Here is a 16,583-nt window from a genome sequence, read left to right as displayed (position 1 = left end):
GTCGCTCCTGCTGTTCCTGCTCCAGTTTCTTTGGTTTCTCTTCTGTCCTCAGCTTCCTCGTCTTCTGTGTAAGTTCACTGCCATATCCATAACTGAAAGAGAGCGACTTCCAGTAGTGCCCTAAAACACTATCTGTAATACCCACAGATTAAAGAAAAAAAAAAAAAAAGAAAACCCTGTGATCTGGGCAATCAGGGAGTTGGTTCTCTCACTTCAATAATTCACAAGATTTTAGAATTTTTTTTAAGGTAGAGAGATTAAAAGTCTTGAAGGTATGATATAAAATAAAGCATAGATGTATTAAAGAAAGATCATGTCAGACTAATCTGTTAATCTCCTGAGACGACAGCTGGTTTCCCAGGGAAGGGAAATGCAGCAGACATTGTCTGTCTTGACTTTCATAAACTGCCACCAGGGAAAGTAAATGTGAAGATTTGGATTAATAGAAGAATTGCAGAATTGATAGGAAGCTGGCTAGAGAGGAAACAGATTGCATTGAAAGGGGAAATACTGGGCCAGGGGGGACTTTACACACCAGTGGTTCTTTGACGATGCCACAAAAATTGAGAGTGTGCCAGTGAAATTTGTCATTGCTGTTTTTCTGGGATTTTTTTTTTAGGGGTTAAATATGATGGCTCTGTAGTGACACACGTTTTAATTATAACTGTTTCCATCTTGATAACTAGCTCTTCTGTGACTTTGCTCCTTGAGTTGCTTGTTCTGATGCTGCAAGCAGCCTGCCATCGCTTTCCAGCCATTGGGAGGTCCTTGGGTAGGACTGCACCAGGAAAGTGGGCACACGAGGATTTTTAGTGGAGACAACCCCGCATGCTACAGTCCCCCTCCTGACCAACTGTTTAAACAAAACAAATTTTAGGGGAGTTTTTACCCTGTATTGAGGAATTAAATTGAACACAATTATGAATCAAAAAGAAATGAAAAAAATATGCTTCTGCATCATCCTAACCTACTACTGATTTTTCCAGTCTTTTCAGTATGGACAGAATAACTCACAGGACAGAGCATTTTAGATGAGTAATTTAAGTACAAAGCGTTTTGGTATGATGACTTGATGACTGTGCTTCATTATCAGTGCCCAGCTGCATCCCTGCTTCCTTTCTATACAATTTTGTGGGTTTGTCTCATTCTTGGAAAACAACAATCAGTCAATACATTCCCTTGAAGGGAAACAACAGACTAAAACCTGTGCTTAATGCTAACAGTACTAGCAGAACATAGGAACATAAAGTCACTTTTCAATATAGAAGGAAATCAGAAGCTCTCCTTGGGTCCAGATTAGGACCAAAAGCAATCAGGGTTTTTTTTCCAGTGGATATTATCTGCTTGCTTTCTCAAAGCTTTACTTGTGTAGAAGTGTGTTGTGGTGTTATCTGAAACAAATGTGAAAGGTGCATTGGCAGTCCTCATGTGGAAAATACCTCATGAACCCACAAAACCGCCTTGTCCTCCTTTACATCTTCCAGACCTGTAGGTAAATAATGTCCCAACTTTGAAAGGCCAACCAAATAAGTAGCAGCACGCAAAGCGTACACAGAGGAAAAGGCAAATAAGAAATGGATGGCTACAATGAAGTCCCCATGTAAGAAAGCTCATGGTTTCATGGGTAGGTACATATAGAGAAAAGTCCTTGTAGAGCATAAGAGCTGTCAGAGTATCCAAAAGCATCAGAGGATTTGTGATAAGGAATCAGGTACAAAATCTGGAAACGGTGTTTATCTGCTCTCCTGCTTTGAGTATGTACCAGCTTTTTTAATCCCTTGTGTCTCAGTCTTCTCTAGTGTGCACTTTATTTAAAAGTTTAATATTATAATATTCACACAGTAATCCTGATTGTCCCTATATCCAATTCAGCCTGTTCTTGGGAAAGTATAAAATCAATTTCTATAGCACAGCTGAAAAGCAAAAATTGTTGCATTAACATACTGTTGTGTGCAATAAAAATATAACATTATCTAGGGAAGTCTGTATTTGATTAGAGCATAAATATCAACCCCCCAACTCATACCTCTGAGTATTTGATTCCTTCATCTTATAGAAACAAGGATCTCTGCTGAACAGTGTGACATTTCATTACTTTAGATTTGCTATGATGAATAATATTATATGCTATTGGCCTAGAAGAAAAATTACTATAGTAACTAGCTCATGATTCATTTTTTATGTTTTTTTGCTATATTTCCTAAGGGATGCCTGTCTAGACTAAAAATGTTTAAACTAACTCTTGGTAACGGTAATTAATTTTTTCCAGAGTACTAAAAATATGGGACAGATAAACAACAATACTTAGATACTACTTTTTAAAAACACAGCAGGCCCATAACATTCTTGAAATTATGGGAGTATAGTTTTATTTTATTTGGTGCTTTTTTATTAGTAGCTTTCTGTGTTGTTATTAATCCTCTTTAGTGACCTAAGGCTGGATTCCCACATCGACAATATTGCAACTCTAATGAAATCCTTAGACATAATATATAAAATGTTACATATGAGGATGAAAGTATAAGTGGGGTTGGTTGATTTAAATAAAAGTAATGAGCTCACATTAATTTATATCAGTAAAAAGAAAATCTTTCCATAAGTGATATATTTATATTTTGGTTCTGTACATATTTAATTCCTTATGATGATTCTTATGGGTCACCAGTCAACAAGCACATGTTGGCAAATATCATCTTTATTGCAGTGCCTTATCAGCATATGGAACAGGAGGATGTGTTAGGTATGTGCCCATTTATTGAAGCATATATAGAGTTTAACATGCATTTACTGCATCCTTGTTTTTATTATGTTTAAAAGAGATTATTTGATTTTTTTTTAATTAGATTGTTTCAGAAACTCATCATCTATGTCAGAGTGTGTCTGCAGTTAGAACTCATAGGTACTCAGGGTTCAGGTAAGAATTATGGAACTACCATTTTAAAGAAGAATTATTTTAAAGTAGTTAGAATTACCCGAAGTATAAAAAATATGCATTAAAAAAGTTTATTTAAGCACATTTTATATCTTAAATTCACTTAGAAACATGAAATATTACCTGTAACAAGGAAATTGGAGAAGACAGTCATTCTCACCTGCTTCTTTTTCACAGAATAGAAAAGAAAAACATAGTTTTATACTTTTTTAATTCCTGGTAGAGTTTGCAGCTTTAATAGAACTAGTCATGAAACTGAACTAGCTGAATAAATGGAAATGAAGAAAATATTCACCTTATATTTGCAGAAGGCTGAACAAACTCTGTCTTCAGGTTTTTAGCTATTTCTGCCTAATGATTGATTTGCACTGGACTCAGTTTAGGCCTCAGCATGCAAGTGTTACAATTTTCGATGGCTTTGTTCGAAAACTAAATATCCAGTTTAAATGTTTAGGAACTGGGAGGAGGTTGTGGGATTTCTTGTGTGATAAATTGGCTTTTATTCACCCTGAATCATACCCCAGGATAGCCATGGTAACTTTCTGTAATAAAAACATAGAAGAACGGAGCTCTGTCAGCAGAACCACCAGCAGATTTACTTTCTGCCTTTTGTTTTTCATTTAAGTGATGGGAAGTTCCGAGGATCACCCAGTAGCATATGACATTTCATAAGGGTTCATAAATTATGCAGTCAGACTTGTTGGATTACAAAAGGCTGGAAGCAACAAGTGCATCTTGCATTATAAATGGAATGGTTTATTTACATAGATGACATAGCTATATTAATTGTGATTAAAGGGACAGGCCTGCACTGTTTAAGATGTTAATTAGAAGAAACTGATTTTTGAGAAGGAACAAATGTATCTTTTTAGTTTGCTGTGGGTTTACTGAGGTGCTCTGCAGGTTTACTGAAGTACATCTTCCTTTTCCAGCAATTTTAAGTGGTTTTTCCTCATGCATTAGCCTAATGTCAAGGCAATAAAAGAATCCTGTATCAAGGTTCATATTCAAAATTAAAAATGGTGATCACCTCCATGGGTAGAAAATTCATCTCGTTCCCTGCTGCATGACACTGGTCAAGCGCCAGCTGGAGTGTGCTATCATCCCTGAGTGTTGAACAGTAATTGGACTAACTAATTGAAGCCGTGACCCCTGAAATAGAGATGCTGTTATTACATCTGCAATCATCTATGCAGAGCCCTTGAACCTGCCCTGCTGACGCTGCGGCTCTTCCCCCTTTCTCCCTGGCGAGGCTCCCATGCAGAAGCAGCTCCAGCATGGCTCCTGGAAGACCCCTTTTGCCCTCCATGGGTGCTTTGTCCTGCTTATAGCTCCTCTTGTTCCCTCCCCTGTGCCCACTGTGGAGGGAGCCGCAATCCCGAGGCTTTCCAGGGAGTTGTCAGTTTGATTTAGCACAGAAGTGCCCAGGGAGTTGTCATGCCTGAGTAGGGATTTTAAGGTTGAGACCGTCGCTCCTAGGAGCATCTCTGCATGACTGCTCCTTTCCAAGCACACACTGAGGAGAAGAGAAAGAGGGGTCATGAGCATGGTGGTGGGCAAGATTTGGGATCATGGAAGTCATAATAGGAGGGTGCAAGGGCAGGTGGTGAGTTGGCTTTGGGTGGGTTGAGGTGAAGGAGGATGGAGAGCACAGGTGGGAGGCCAGGGTTGGGGGAGAAGAGGGCATGGAACAGAAAGATAAGAAAAATGGGGAATTACAAATGAGGCAACCTTTCAGCCTTTTGAATCATCAGTTGCCTCTCTTGGAGCCTGTTGCTTTTTGTGCAGGGCTTGCATGTTCATTTTTTATTGCAGATGGGTGATTTTGGTGCTCATGAACTGCATTGCACACCGATTTTCTTATTTTTCTGCTATGACACTTTTGGGTTACATGAAGAATAATGAACTTTAATGGTGCTCTTCATTTTATAGACCAGCTTGTGGCTTAAGCAAAGTACCCAGCCCCTGAGGTCTTATTTGCTGTTCTGTTTCTCCTAAAAAGTGATTTGAACTTCTCCCTCTCTTCCAGTGGCTTGTTAGGCTGCCCTGGATAAGGCTCAGCTGAGTGAGGAGGGATATCCAACAGCTCTGGGAGTTGGGAGTATGTTCTGCAAGGATAGCAAGGAAGGTTGTGATTCATATCTTAAACAGGACAGGGTTTTACAAAGATGCTGAAGTCTCAGGAAATCTTAAACGTTAGTGACCCTTAAAGAATTAAAGAGAGTTTAGATTTTAGCAGGCATTTCACTAGTGAAATCAAAGGTTTATAATTTCATTTTACTTCCAAGGCTAGATGCTAATCGAAGCACATCCTTCCTTTTCTTGTTACAGTGGTATGTGGATAGTTCAATTAACATCATCAACAAGGAAGCATGAACAGCCAAGGGCACAAAATTCTGTGCATGTGTGGCTTTCACAGAAACAGGGCGGAAACTCTCAAAGGGATGAAAATTACTTTTCCTTTGTATGAGGCAAGCGAGCCCTCAGCATGTTTGCACTTGTGGCCCTTCTGCTTTAGTCCTAATATGGCTTTTTACTAAGAGCTGGCCTAAGATAACCTGCTCCTGCAGTGTTTACAGACTGCTTATAAAATGTGCATGCAGGCAGTCTGATCCTGCCACAATGATCCTGCCACAAAACTGCAAAGCCTCTGCCTCCCTCTACCCCCGACAGAGATAGGAATAACTTGATTTACTGAACCCAAATGCAGGTGATGCTGTATGAGAAGCCCATTCTCCATCCTACTGAAGACAAATATTGAAAATATTCTATATCTTTAATATTATTACACATTATATGTCACTTTTCCTTCACTGTGTGTATGTAACAAACTGGAATGAGAGTGATGTCTCTGTTCAAGACTGAGCGCTGCCATTTCTGAGCTAACATGCATCAGCAGTGTGTCAGTGAAATGCTATATAGCAGTTTTAGAGGCAAAGAAGTCCATCAAATCTAGATTAGAAGTCACCTCACCAGCACCATGAATTTACAAGGAGCTGTAAGATATGGAGGTGAGGGAAGAGGGAAGCAAGGAAAACAAAAGAGGAAACTGAGAAAAAGGTGTGAAGGAATAGAGAATGATGGGAAGAGCTGAGGGATTCTTCCTCCTGCCTTTTGTCAGGCATGTCTGAAGTTCAGTTGTGGCTCTCATGATTTCTTGTCATCACAAATATGTAATTTTCCCCTGGCTTCCGATATTTCAAGTTTTTCATCAGGGACAAGATGAATCATTGTATGTTTGAGAACTTATAACACAGAATTCTAGAAATACAGTCCATTCAAATGAATTACAATGGTTCGGTTTACACCCCAAGAAGGGCATTGCTTATTTTTTAGTCTTCTGATTAATTTGACATCATTTTTATGTGACTGACAATACCAAGTAATTTAAGTAAAATAGGAATCCGTATAAACTGCTTGTGTTTTATCCAGGTTGAGCATTGCTATTTTCTGATGACCTCATGTTGGTCCAACAGTAGAAATATGGTAAATACCAAAACGAAAATATATTCTGTATCATGCAAAACCAGTGCATGTTTTAGTGGTGATGATGACCTTATGTACTTATTAACCTTATCAGAAGGTATTATTGTTCATTATATTTTACACAACATCTCTTAAAGGTGCAGCGATACAGAAAGTCTGCAACTTAGACTAAATATTAAGCTATTTTGATTACTGAAATAGTCAGTTCCAGCAGTAATTGTGTAGTCTTTACTTCAGGGATTTGAAGCCATACAATAGCATCCAATAAAGTTGTTCCTAGTGATGCAGTGTTGATTATGATGACGGCTGCTGATCTTACTAAATTTTTACTATATAGGTAACATGAAAATTTACTGTTTTATTTGACAAGTGTGTTGTATAGTTTTTACTAGTAGGTGCTGATGATTCCTCCTTCCCTCTTTGTAACCATGAGAAAAAGTCCAGTAGCCAAAGTAAAATTTCATTCTTCTCCCCAGAGACTCATTGAAGGGTTTGTAAAGAAGTAGAATCCATTGTAGTTCTAAGTTATTTTTTTATCTTATTTGATATACTCTTTCCTGCAGGATAATGCCTTTCTATTATAACTAAAAGATTAGCTTTCCCATTTATGTAACTTTTGTGGTTCTTTCCAAAGACTTACTTTGTGGCTCTGGCTGAAAACTTTTGACTGGTTTTATCAGGTTCTAAAGGGACCAAAGCAAAAGATGTCCTGTCTATAACGTGAGGTTAGTCCTGCCATTATAAAAATACTGTATCACAACTTTGAGTAGCTGCTCTTAAATGCACCACTTTGAAAAAGGAAAGAAACTAAAGATCATGACAAAAAAAGACTTAATTTATCAAGCCCTATTTCATTGAAGACAGGCATTGAGTCATTTTTGGTAAGGTGGAGCTTAACTAGATGAGATTATATGAAAAGGTTTATTATGTGAAGGGTCCAAGTCTGATATCATTAAGGACAACTGGAAAATGGCAATTTTCAGGGATGTTCCAGCATTGTTGTTCTTGAATATTGTACCAGAAGTTTCATACTTAAATTGGAAAAGACTGATGGACTTAGCTCTCAGATAAATAAACTGTCAAAATACTCAGCACACCTCTTGTGTGCACCAGGAGCAACCCTGGTGAAAACCAGAGCAGTTCCTGGCTTCTCTAGATTGTAATGACCCCTTCAAAACACCTGCGGTGCATTCTGTGCACTGGGGGTTCCTCAGCACAGCAGCCAGCCTCACTATATGTCCCTTGCACATATCCTTGCCTCCTTCTCAGCCAAAGCACAGGAAGAGGTGGCACAGCACTGGCTTCACTGCTTTGTGCCTGGATCATATACCTCTTCAAAAAGAAGCTTCAAAAAGAAGTGACTCCCACTGATTTTAGTAGGACTAAGATTTGGGTCAAGTCTACTGTTGATATCTATGGAGAAAAGATGGGGCTGGGGTTTTGTTTGTTTAGCCTCTATGATCTTACCATGCAATGTTACTGTATTGCATGTGTAACCCACCTAACTGGGTATTCCCTGAGGCATTTTCCTTCTTCCTTGCTTCAGGAACATGCAATGGAAATGCTGCATGGAAGCAGTGATCCTGTGCTGATTCCATGTGTCATCTCTTATTCAGTAGCTGAATAACAGCTGGCTACTGGCTCTCTAGAAACTAGAGGGTACATAATTCAATTTTTCCATGTGTGTTCCAGTTCCTTCTTGGGAATTCCCCTTGGGGATAGATGTGTCTGCTCACAAACTGCACTCGAGAATAAGAACCTAAGAGACCAACTTACTGCAAAATGATCCCTGGGAGGAATGGAAACCTTTGCTTATGAAAGGTCACCAGAAAAGTGGCAGTAGGGTCACAGAATTAGGCTGCACTAGGGAAAATAACATTCTTGCCTTCTATATTGGGTTTTGTGCTGACTGTCCCAAAATCTCTAACTTTGCATATTTAACAATGAAAACTGAGAAATGAGCTTGGCTCTTTTTTTTACCAGGCAAATTTTATGTGACCTCAGGACCTTTCTTTTATCTGTTGTTGCAGAGGCATAGTGTTAGGCAGTTGTGTACTTTTCCCTGATGCAGCTAGTAAGAAAGGATACATATTTCAAGGTGGGTTATAATATTCTTTGCTTGACTGCAAATTCTGAGATTACTGAAGTAACAAAATTGAGCTAAATGTCATGTTATCCCTTGGATTAATGGAAAATAATTAAGATCATCACTGACTTTATTGAAGGATGTGGGTTTGCTGCCTGAAGCATAAGAAGCTTCTTTTTTATCTTCCCTAAAAATGGACAGCCCTTCTCTGTTATTAAGTGTTGCCTACAGTGTGTAATCCCATGAACATAATGACTATATTTCTCCTTGTTCATCATGTTAGCAAATGATAGAGAGTCTTGGGCAATTTGCACTGGAGGTCTTGAGCCACGCGACAGATGAGCGGGCGTGAAGTTCAGAGATTTGTTTGACTTGGCTACTGCACTGACACTTCAGTTCCCATGCATCGCTACAGGCTGGGGGAGGTGTGGCTGGAGAGCTGTGTGGAAGAGAAGGATCTGGGGGTTCTAACTGACAAGCAGCTGAACATGAGCCGGCAGTGTGTCCAGGTGGCCAAGAAAGCCAACAACATCCTGGCTTGTATTAGAAATAGTGTGACCAGCAGAAGTAGGGAGGTGATAGTCCCCCTGTACTCTGCACTGGTGAGGCCACACCTGGAGTATGGTGTGTAGTTTTGGGCACCTCAATACGAGAGGGATATCGAGGTGCTGGAGCGAGTGCAGAGGAGGGCAACGAAGCTGGTGAAGGGCCTGGAGAACAAATCCTGTGAGGAGAGATTGAAGGAGCAGGGACTGTTCAGTTTGAGGAAGAGAAGGCTGAGGGGAGACCTCATCACTCTCTACAGCTACCTGAAAGGACATTGTAGAGAGGTTGGTGCTGGTCTCTTCTCACAGGTGATTAGTGACAGAACAAGAGGGAATGGATTTAAACTGCAACAGGGAAGGTTTAGACTGGACATTAGGAAAAATTATTTACAGAAAGAGTGGTCAGACAGTGGAATAGGCTGCCCAGGGAGGTGGTGGAGTCACCATCCCTGGATGTGTTTAAGGGTCGTTTAGATGAGATGCTGGGGGATATGGTGTAGGGGAGAACTTTGTAGAGTAGGGCTGATGGTTGGACTCGATGATCCAAAGGGTCTTTTCCAATCTGAATGATTCTATGATAAACTTCACTGGGTGGAGGAGTAAAACCACATAGGAGCAAATGGTCTGTTGCTCTTGTGCTACTTCAGCAAACGGAGGAGACACTAGTGAATCCTCTTTAGGTTAAGTGCCCTGGGTATCAGAGGACTGCAGAGGGGCAGAGGCTGGGTGAAGGTGGTGGCTCTCTCCAGCACGCATGACACATAATTATTCGGGCTGGGTTCTGGCCCGTCAGGTCACCTTCTGGACATTGTAGCTTTGTGGGAGAGTTCAGTGCAGTGACTTGGACTCACATAAAATCAGCCATGTATGGAGTCAGGAAAATGCAATCCTCTCTGGTGACCCAATGGTGTTCCCTGCCTCTGCTAGTGCAGGCAGGTAGTTGGACATACAACACAGTGACTTGGCTTGTGCTTCGTGTATTCTCCACTAGCAGCCTTCAGCCAGGTAGCTGAAGGGAGAAATTCAGTGTTCAAATGCGAGAGCCTTTTACCACCTTCAGTGCTCTCCATTTGGCTGCCACAGTGTCACACCAAGCCCTTCGGTGGAGGGAATGATTTGGCCTCCTGAAACGGAGATTTATTTTGAAAAGTCTTCTACTGTAATATCTTCCACATCTCTGACTGTACCATGGAGGCACTTCATCCTTATCATGAAGGAAGTAGCTGAGGCTCTCTGATACTATTCTTTTAAAATCAAAACATTAAAGCTACAATGCAATGATTTTCAAATTTTCCAGGCATCCCTCCCACTGGCATTAATTGCCCCCCTGCTGTTCCTGTTGCAAAGCTATTTGCTCTTTCAGTATGCAGTACTTGTTCAGTGCTGCACTAAACCTTTGTTGCTTTGCAGTAAAAAACGCTTCAGTTTATGCAAATGACATTGAAATGAGTTTGATAAAGTGATAAACAGTCACATTTTATGATTGCAACTTTTGGGTTTTTGTTTGTTATTTTACAGTTAATTTTGTGGAAGTTAAAGGCTTTACAAACTCCCTTCTGGCATCCATGCAGTAATACAGTGCTCCCATAACAGCATTTTAAGAATTTGGTAGGGCCACCAAGCCAACACGGTAGGGGGATCACATACATCCAACATCACAGTGTCCCTTTTCCCTGTGGTAGGGCTCCCTCCCACCTCGAAATCTCTTTGTACCTAGCAGCTCATCTTCTGTTGTGGTTACTATGTCTTTGGATGGCTCCTAGGTTTCATGCCCTTTTCTTTAATTCCTCTTCCTTTCTGCTTCTGACACATTATTATTCTTTCCAGTGACAGTACCAGACCTCCAAAATCCCATAGTCCCCAAGAGTAATTAGACATACGTTACTGTGCAATTCCTACTGGTAGATTGGCTCAAGTGCTTTATTTTTATCCAGGTCAGCTGCTGAGGAGTGTGGTTGACATTGCTTCCTCAGTAGCTGCACGACAAGATGGGAATATTTCTGTCACCTGAGTATTTCTGCTGTAGCTGGAGGTTTGTCCTCTCCCGAGTTCGGAGTACCCAGTACACAAGTAGGGTTGCTAGTGGTCATTAATGGAAGATATGAGGCCCCCATTAAGATTAAATATCAAATGGAAAAACCTAGAAAAAGTGTGACTATGGCTGCATGTGGACTAAATGAACACAGTTTGATTCTGTCTTTGTCTGACATAGGGTTTGATGACCTACACGCTTGTGCTGATCCTGGAGCTCCTGAACATGGATACAAGACACCCAATGCAGGTGTTTTCTTTGAAAGTGTGGTAGTCCGGTTTCATTGTCAAGAAGGATACAGGCTTAATGGTACTTCAAAAAAACTTTGTGTGAGACACTTTAATGGCTCCCTGAGCTGGAAACCAAGTGATAAACCTGTGTGCCTACAAGAAGGTAAGTTACTTTTCTTAAAGCGATTCACCAGCGTCATTTTTTTCTCACTTGTCCATGTACCATGTCTGTGTGTCTCGGTACAAAACACAAAAGACTGGAGTCCATTTCACTGTGTCTCATTTGACACATACTTGAGTTTCCTATCCATCCCATCCATAATCCCCATTTGTCAGTTAAATTTATACCGTGAGAGGCTGTGTGTGTGCACGCATGCATGTGTTGAAAGGGACATAAAGAAATCTGAAGAAAAAAGATAAAACATTCCTCCTTTTAACTAGTTACAAATTGATGCAGAGAGAAAAAACAACCTCCGGTATATGTAAACTGTAACAATTTATTAAAGCTGCCCACTTAATACTCCTTTCTCCAATATATTACTAATCAGGACTTTTAAACAATTCTTGTTTATGACGTGCATGACTCAAGTAGGACAATCAAATACGCATGGACTGCAGAAGTTTAAAGTCTCAGTAGAAGTTTACTTTGAGATAATTCAGACTACTATGACATGAACGGATTTATTTTTATTGTATTACATTTTTGAAATTGGATTTGGTTTTAAATAATTAGGACGGTAAATTACTTTCTTCTTCTAGGAGTTAGATAGAGCAGGATTAATTTGAATATCATAACTGTAAATTTTGGCCAAAATACATCCAAGCATCACAAACAATTTATTTCACCAAGTATATTAAAGATATAACTTGTTCTTTTTGTTGATTTATTTTTGGTCAACATAGCTATTAAAATCAACAGGCATGAAAAGTATTAATTAAATCAAGTGTGTACATTTTAGTGTCGTGACTTCTCCACTGAAGTCATTAGCCATCGCCTTGTTGTCTTCAAGGTAGAACAAGATAAATTCTATTTCAGAATGCCTTCCATCTTTTAAAATCAGATAATTATATGGACTGCATTCAAAAGTAGTGAAAGACTTATGTGGCTCCTAAACACACTTACTACATAGGATCATGCATCACTCGGCGTGTATAAAAATTGCAAGTACTTGTTTATGCTGATGGGTGGATGGGTGTGAGAATCCTGTGTCGGGACAGGAGTGCATGAAGGGACATGCCACAACAGGAGCAAGCAGGCCCTGGGAGTGCCATGCTCAGGAGGTGCACGTGAAGGGAACAACCCTAAACAGTGGTCTGTGTGGAAGTGGTGCATGAGATACTGGAAAGAGTAGCCTGAGGCAGCTGGTAAGTAGTCCGAGGTTTTTCAGGTAGCTGCCCTGTTGGCAGGAGAGGTCTTGGCAAAATACAGGCTCCTGGACATGTGTGAGGCCACAGGCTACAGAGCTGTGAGGGGCACAGTTGTGAGCTGTCTCATGGTATGCACTGAGACCACAGCTGATGTGTAGAATGTCAAGGCCATAGGGCCAGTAACACCTGGTCATAATGGTGGCATGGGTCAGCTTCAAAGAAACAACATGATGCCTTTAAAAATAATGCATGTGTGAAAATCATTCCCTCTTCTGTAACAGCCCCCTTTCATAAATGCCCTGTCTCATGGTTATTTAAGAAAAAATACATGTAGATTGACAGCAGCATATGTCTAAACTGGGTATTTGAACAACCAGAAAAAGCTATAATGCTTGGAAAATCTGTTTTCTTAACCACTACAGGTAGCTTCTAGGAATTTCGATGTGCATCTTTGATGCGCACCTGTATCATCCACTGCAGTTGTTAAAATAAGCATTAACATCTTTCACTGAATATTCAAATGTCCTCCCAAGCCCCCCAGTCCAGTGGAAGTCTGTGGAGGAAGTTTCTGACCACAATGCCAGCAACAGCACAACTTCCACTGGTATCAGTATGACCAACACTTGAGCCAGGTGTTTTCAAAAAAGAAAGAAATTGGAAGATGAGAATGTGATGGATGATGTGACAACAGTTGCTAAAGAGATAATCATTACTCTACAGCACAGAGCATTTAAAAAGGATTGCTAGCCAATGTTCTGATCAAGCAAAGCACTTAAGCTTGAGCATAACTGTAATTATGTGATTAGTCTTGTTAAAGTTCTGTGCTCAAAATTAGGCATACACAAAAATGCTTTTTATTATTGGGACTGAAGAGTAGGACCCTGATTTAGGATTTAGTGAAGCAAGTGCTTAAGTACTTTCCTGATTAATGGTATAATAATACCTCAGGTATTATTAAAACAAGCCTAGGGTTTAGCAATAGGAAAAAAAAATAGATGACAGAATTAATTTTTCTTTCCAATGCACAATACAACCACTGATTCAGAAGAAATACTAAGCAAAGGTTCAGTGGCAATCCATGAGACCTAAGCATCTGCTTAAGTGCTTTTTAAAGTGATCCTTTTGTGTACTGGGAGCAGAATCATGAGCGAGGGGCACAACAGGGAGGTAGGCTGTGTAGGAACATGGCACATCTGGAGAACAGTTAAGGAGAAATTATAACAGGGTTTGTAATTCTCAGCTGTCTAATGACATACATAAAAGACCTCATTGCAGAAATTCTGTAATGACATATAAAAAGAAATTTGAAATTTGTAGCAAGTACTGGAGAAGTAAGAAGTTAATGTTTTACCATTCATCATTAGCTATCACAAGGCAAAATAAACTTTATGTTGCATTTACCCATTTAAGGCAGGGGCTGGCTGCCACGTGTGCTATGGTATGCTATACACGCCTCTCATCCCAGTATATGTAAATGTCAGATATTGCCAGCTGAGCTTGAGCAGTAAAAACATTCAGTACATTGGAGTTCATTTTAACTTAATCTCAGGAGTTTGGATTCAACTAAGGGTGGTTACATATCATTTTATGTCTACGTTATGCACATTTAATTGTTGTTACGTGTTTACTAGAACAATCTCCAATCACAAACAAATGCTATTTACTAAAGGAAGTAAAGCAACCTGTTTCAGAATGTAATTGATTTTAAAACTAATTCATTTGCCTGAAGCTCTTCATCCAATCAATTTGATTTTATAGGTCTGTCATCTCTTGTTAAGAGGCAGGAGATTCTAAGTGTCAGCACGAGAATTAAGTTGCATGACCAGGTGCCCAATAAATGCCCTGTCAAAAATCTATGTGCTTAGAGTTACGTTGTCATGTTGATCTACTGCATGATGTGACTGTAACTTCCACCAATTCTAATAGAGTTATGCACATAAATACCAAAGCTCTAAGGTAGGAATTTTGTATTTACTGTTTAAGAGCAGTATGTCATGTTGTTCACACTTTAATCTAATCTTCTCCCACTGTGATAATGTGGCTGCTGAGACTGTTACCCTACTTGGAACAAACGCTACCTCTTTGCTATGAGATTGAATCTAAATTTACAGTCTACATGGAGATGGCAACCAAGCGAAGAGCTGTGCCCTTCTCTCCCAGTGCTTCTGCAGGCAGACGCCTTCGAGATGTCCTCCGTGCCTTGTTCTCCTACTGACAGGGATAATAAACCTGCAGTGAAAGTAGTGGACTAGTACATAGTTTGGCTACAGTTTTCCTGTATGACATTAGCACTCATTTCTCTTTGCTTTTGTCTCTGCATCTGTGAGATGACTGAAATATTTTTATTTCTCCATCTCTTATCTGTCCTACCCAGTGTTTGCTGATTCTTAAACCTGGTTACAAACACTGTATGAATTTTGCAACCTGTGCTTAGCACAATGGCCACAGATCTTAGGTGAAGTCTCGGTGCACTGTTGTAATACAAACAAAGACAATAAAGAGAAAGTGTTTTTTAATATGCACTGAAATACTGTGTTTGCCATCCACAGAACTATCCTACTAACACAGTACTATGGATTTAACACTAGTGAAAAAAAACAGGTGATACTGATCTTAAATATTTGCTTTTAAAAGGACGGAGTCCAGAAGAGCTGTCCCTGCATTCAACTGATTCTTCATGATGTTCCTTTTACCCTTTCTCCCTGTTCCTTTCTGTTCCAGCCTGTCGGTGTTGTGGTTAGATATAGTCAAGGCTAATTCAGACACTGCTCCACAGTGAGATACACAGGAGCACTGGACCTCTGCATTTGAGTTTACATACAGACTAGTAAACAAAACAGTGCCAGAGCATGGGCCAGGGCACTGCTCTGCAACTGCACATACTGTTACAGTATTAGAAAGGTCCCTGACATGTTTTTTGCCAATGCCAAGCAGTAATCCCCAAGCAATTCCTACAAGCACCTTCTGGATTATCATGGACCAGGGACAGTTTTTGGAGGGTAAGAGTTCAACTGCAATAGACACAAGCCATACCAAGGCAGCTGGTACCTGTGGATGGTGTGGTTATCTCCATAGTGTCTAGGTCATGCCTTCCTTCTGAGTTGCCTTTATGGTCCAGGTGGTCCTCCTTCCCCATGGGCTGGAACAAACAGTTTTGAGAGATGATGCATGATTTGCACATAAGCTAAAGCACTATAACTATAGTGTTTAACAAATTTTACTCTTCAGACCAATTTTCCTGTGATGGAGGACACACTTGGTTTGCTAAAGCCAAGAACTCCTCATGTACAAAGCTGCATCTTCATGAAGGTTAGGTCAAGATGAGCCCTTGCACCTGGCAGGCTGTCAGGCCTGCTGGCTGCACCCCACCTCTTTGTGCTTCTGCAAGATAAGAAATGTGTTCTTTTGGCTGTCCCATTTTAATATTCACATGGTTGATATAAGCAGATTGTGTAAAACTGCCAGAAAGGAGTGTAAGTCATAGCCGTTGCTGTTCCATGCTGGTTAAAGACCATGTATTCCCTTAAATGGTTTAGCAGCTTCCACAGATTTGCTGAAAAGTACTTAGAATAAAGCAGTTTATTTTCTAGGACAGGACATTTTAAAATCCAGTCACTTATTCTCAGCTTTTCCAAGCAGAATTTGTGCCAGCTAATGCAGTTGTTTGCGGAGAGACGGCTACTGCAATTTATGCCTGACTAAGTGCTAAACAATACAAAATCAGCCAGTGGGAAAGCATTTGCTCGCAAGGCATCAGCAAAAAGAGCTGTAATACTGTGGTCCATTGGTCTTGCATTTAGCTGGGGCTTATAATAGACCTGTTATCAAAGTCAGCCAGGATGTTGTAGGTGAAGGATGGAACAGTGAGCAACTTATCACTGTTCTCTGCCAACATCTAGCCGAT

At 40.2% G+C, this 16,583-nt stretch overlaps 1 protein-coding gene across 2 annotated transcripts in view; it reads left to right on the top strand.

The window, feature by feature from the left end:
• The window catches only part of SUSD4 (sushi domain containing 4), a 75,735-nt gene that overhangs the window by 34,040 nt on the left and 25,112 nt on the right, over positions 1 to 16,583 (top strand). For both annotated transcript variants that reach the window (XM_074864861.1, XM_074864860.1), the window contains exon 3: positions 11,262 to 11,474. In XM_074864861.1, coding sequence (XP_074720962.1) covers positions 11,262 to 11,474 — 213 coding nt within the window. The remainder of the gene's footprint in view (positions 1 to 11,261; positions 11,475 to 16,583) is intronic.

The sequence above is a fragment of the Strix uralensis genome, chromosome 3 (assembly GCF_047716275.1).
Source record: "Strix uralensis isolate ZFMK-TIS-50842 chromosome 3, bStrUra1, whole genome shotgun sequence".
NCBI lineage: Eukaryota > Metazoa > Chordata > Aves > Strigiformes > Strigidae > Strix > Strix uralensis.
Note: the sequence above shows the minus strand (reverse complement) of the source record. Positions and strands in the feature narration are given on the sequence as shown.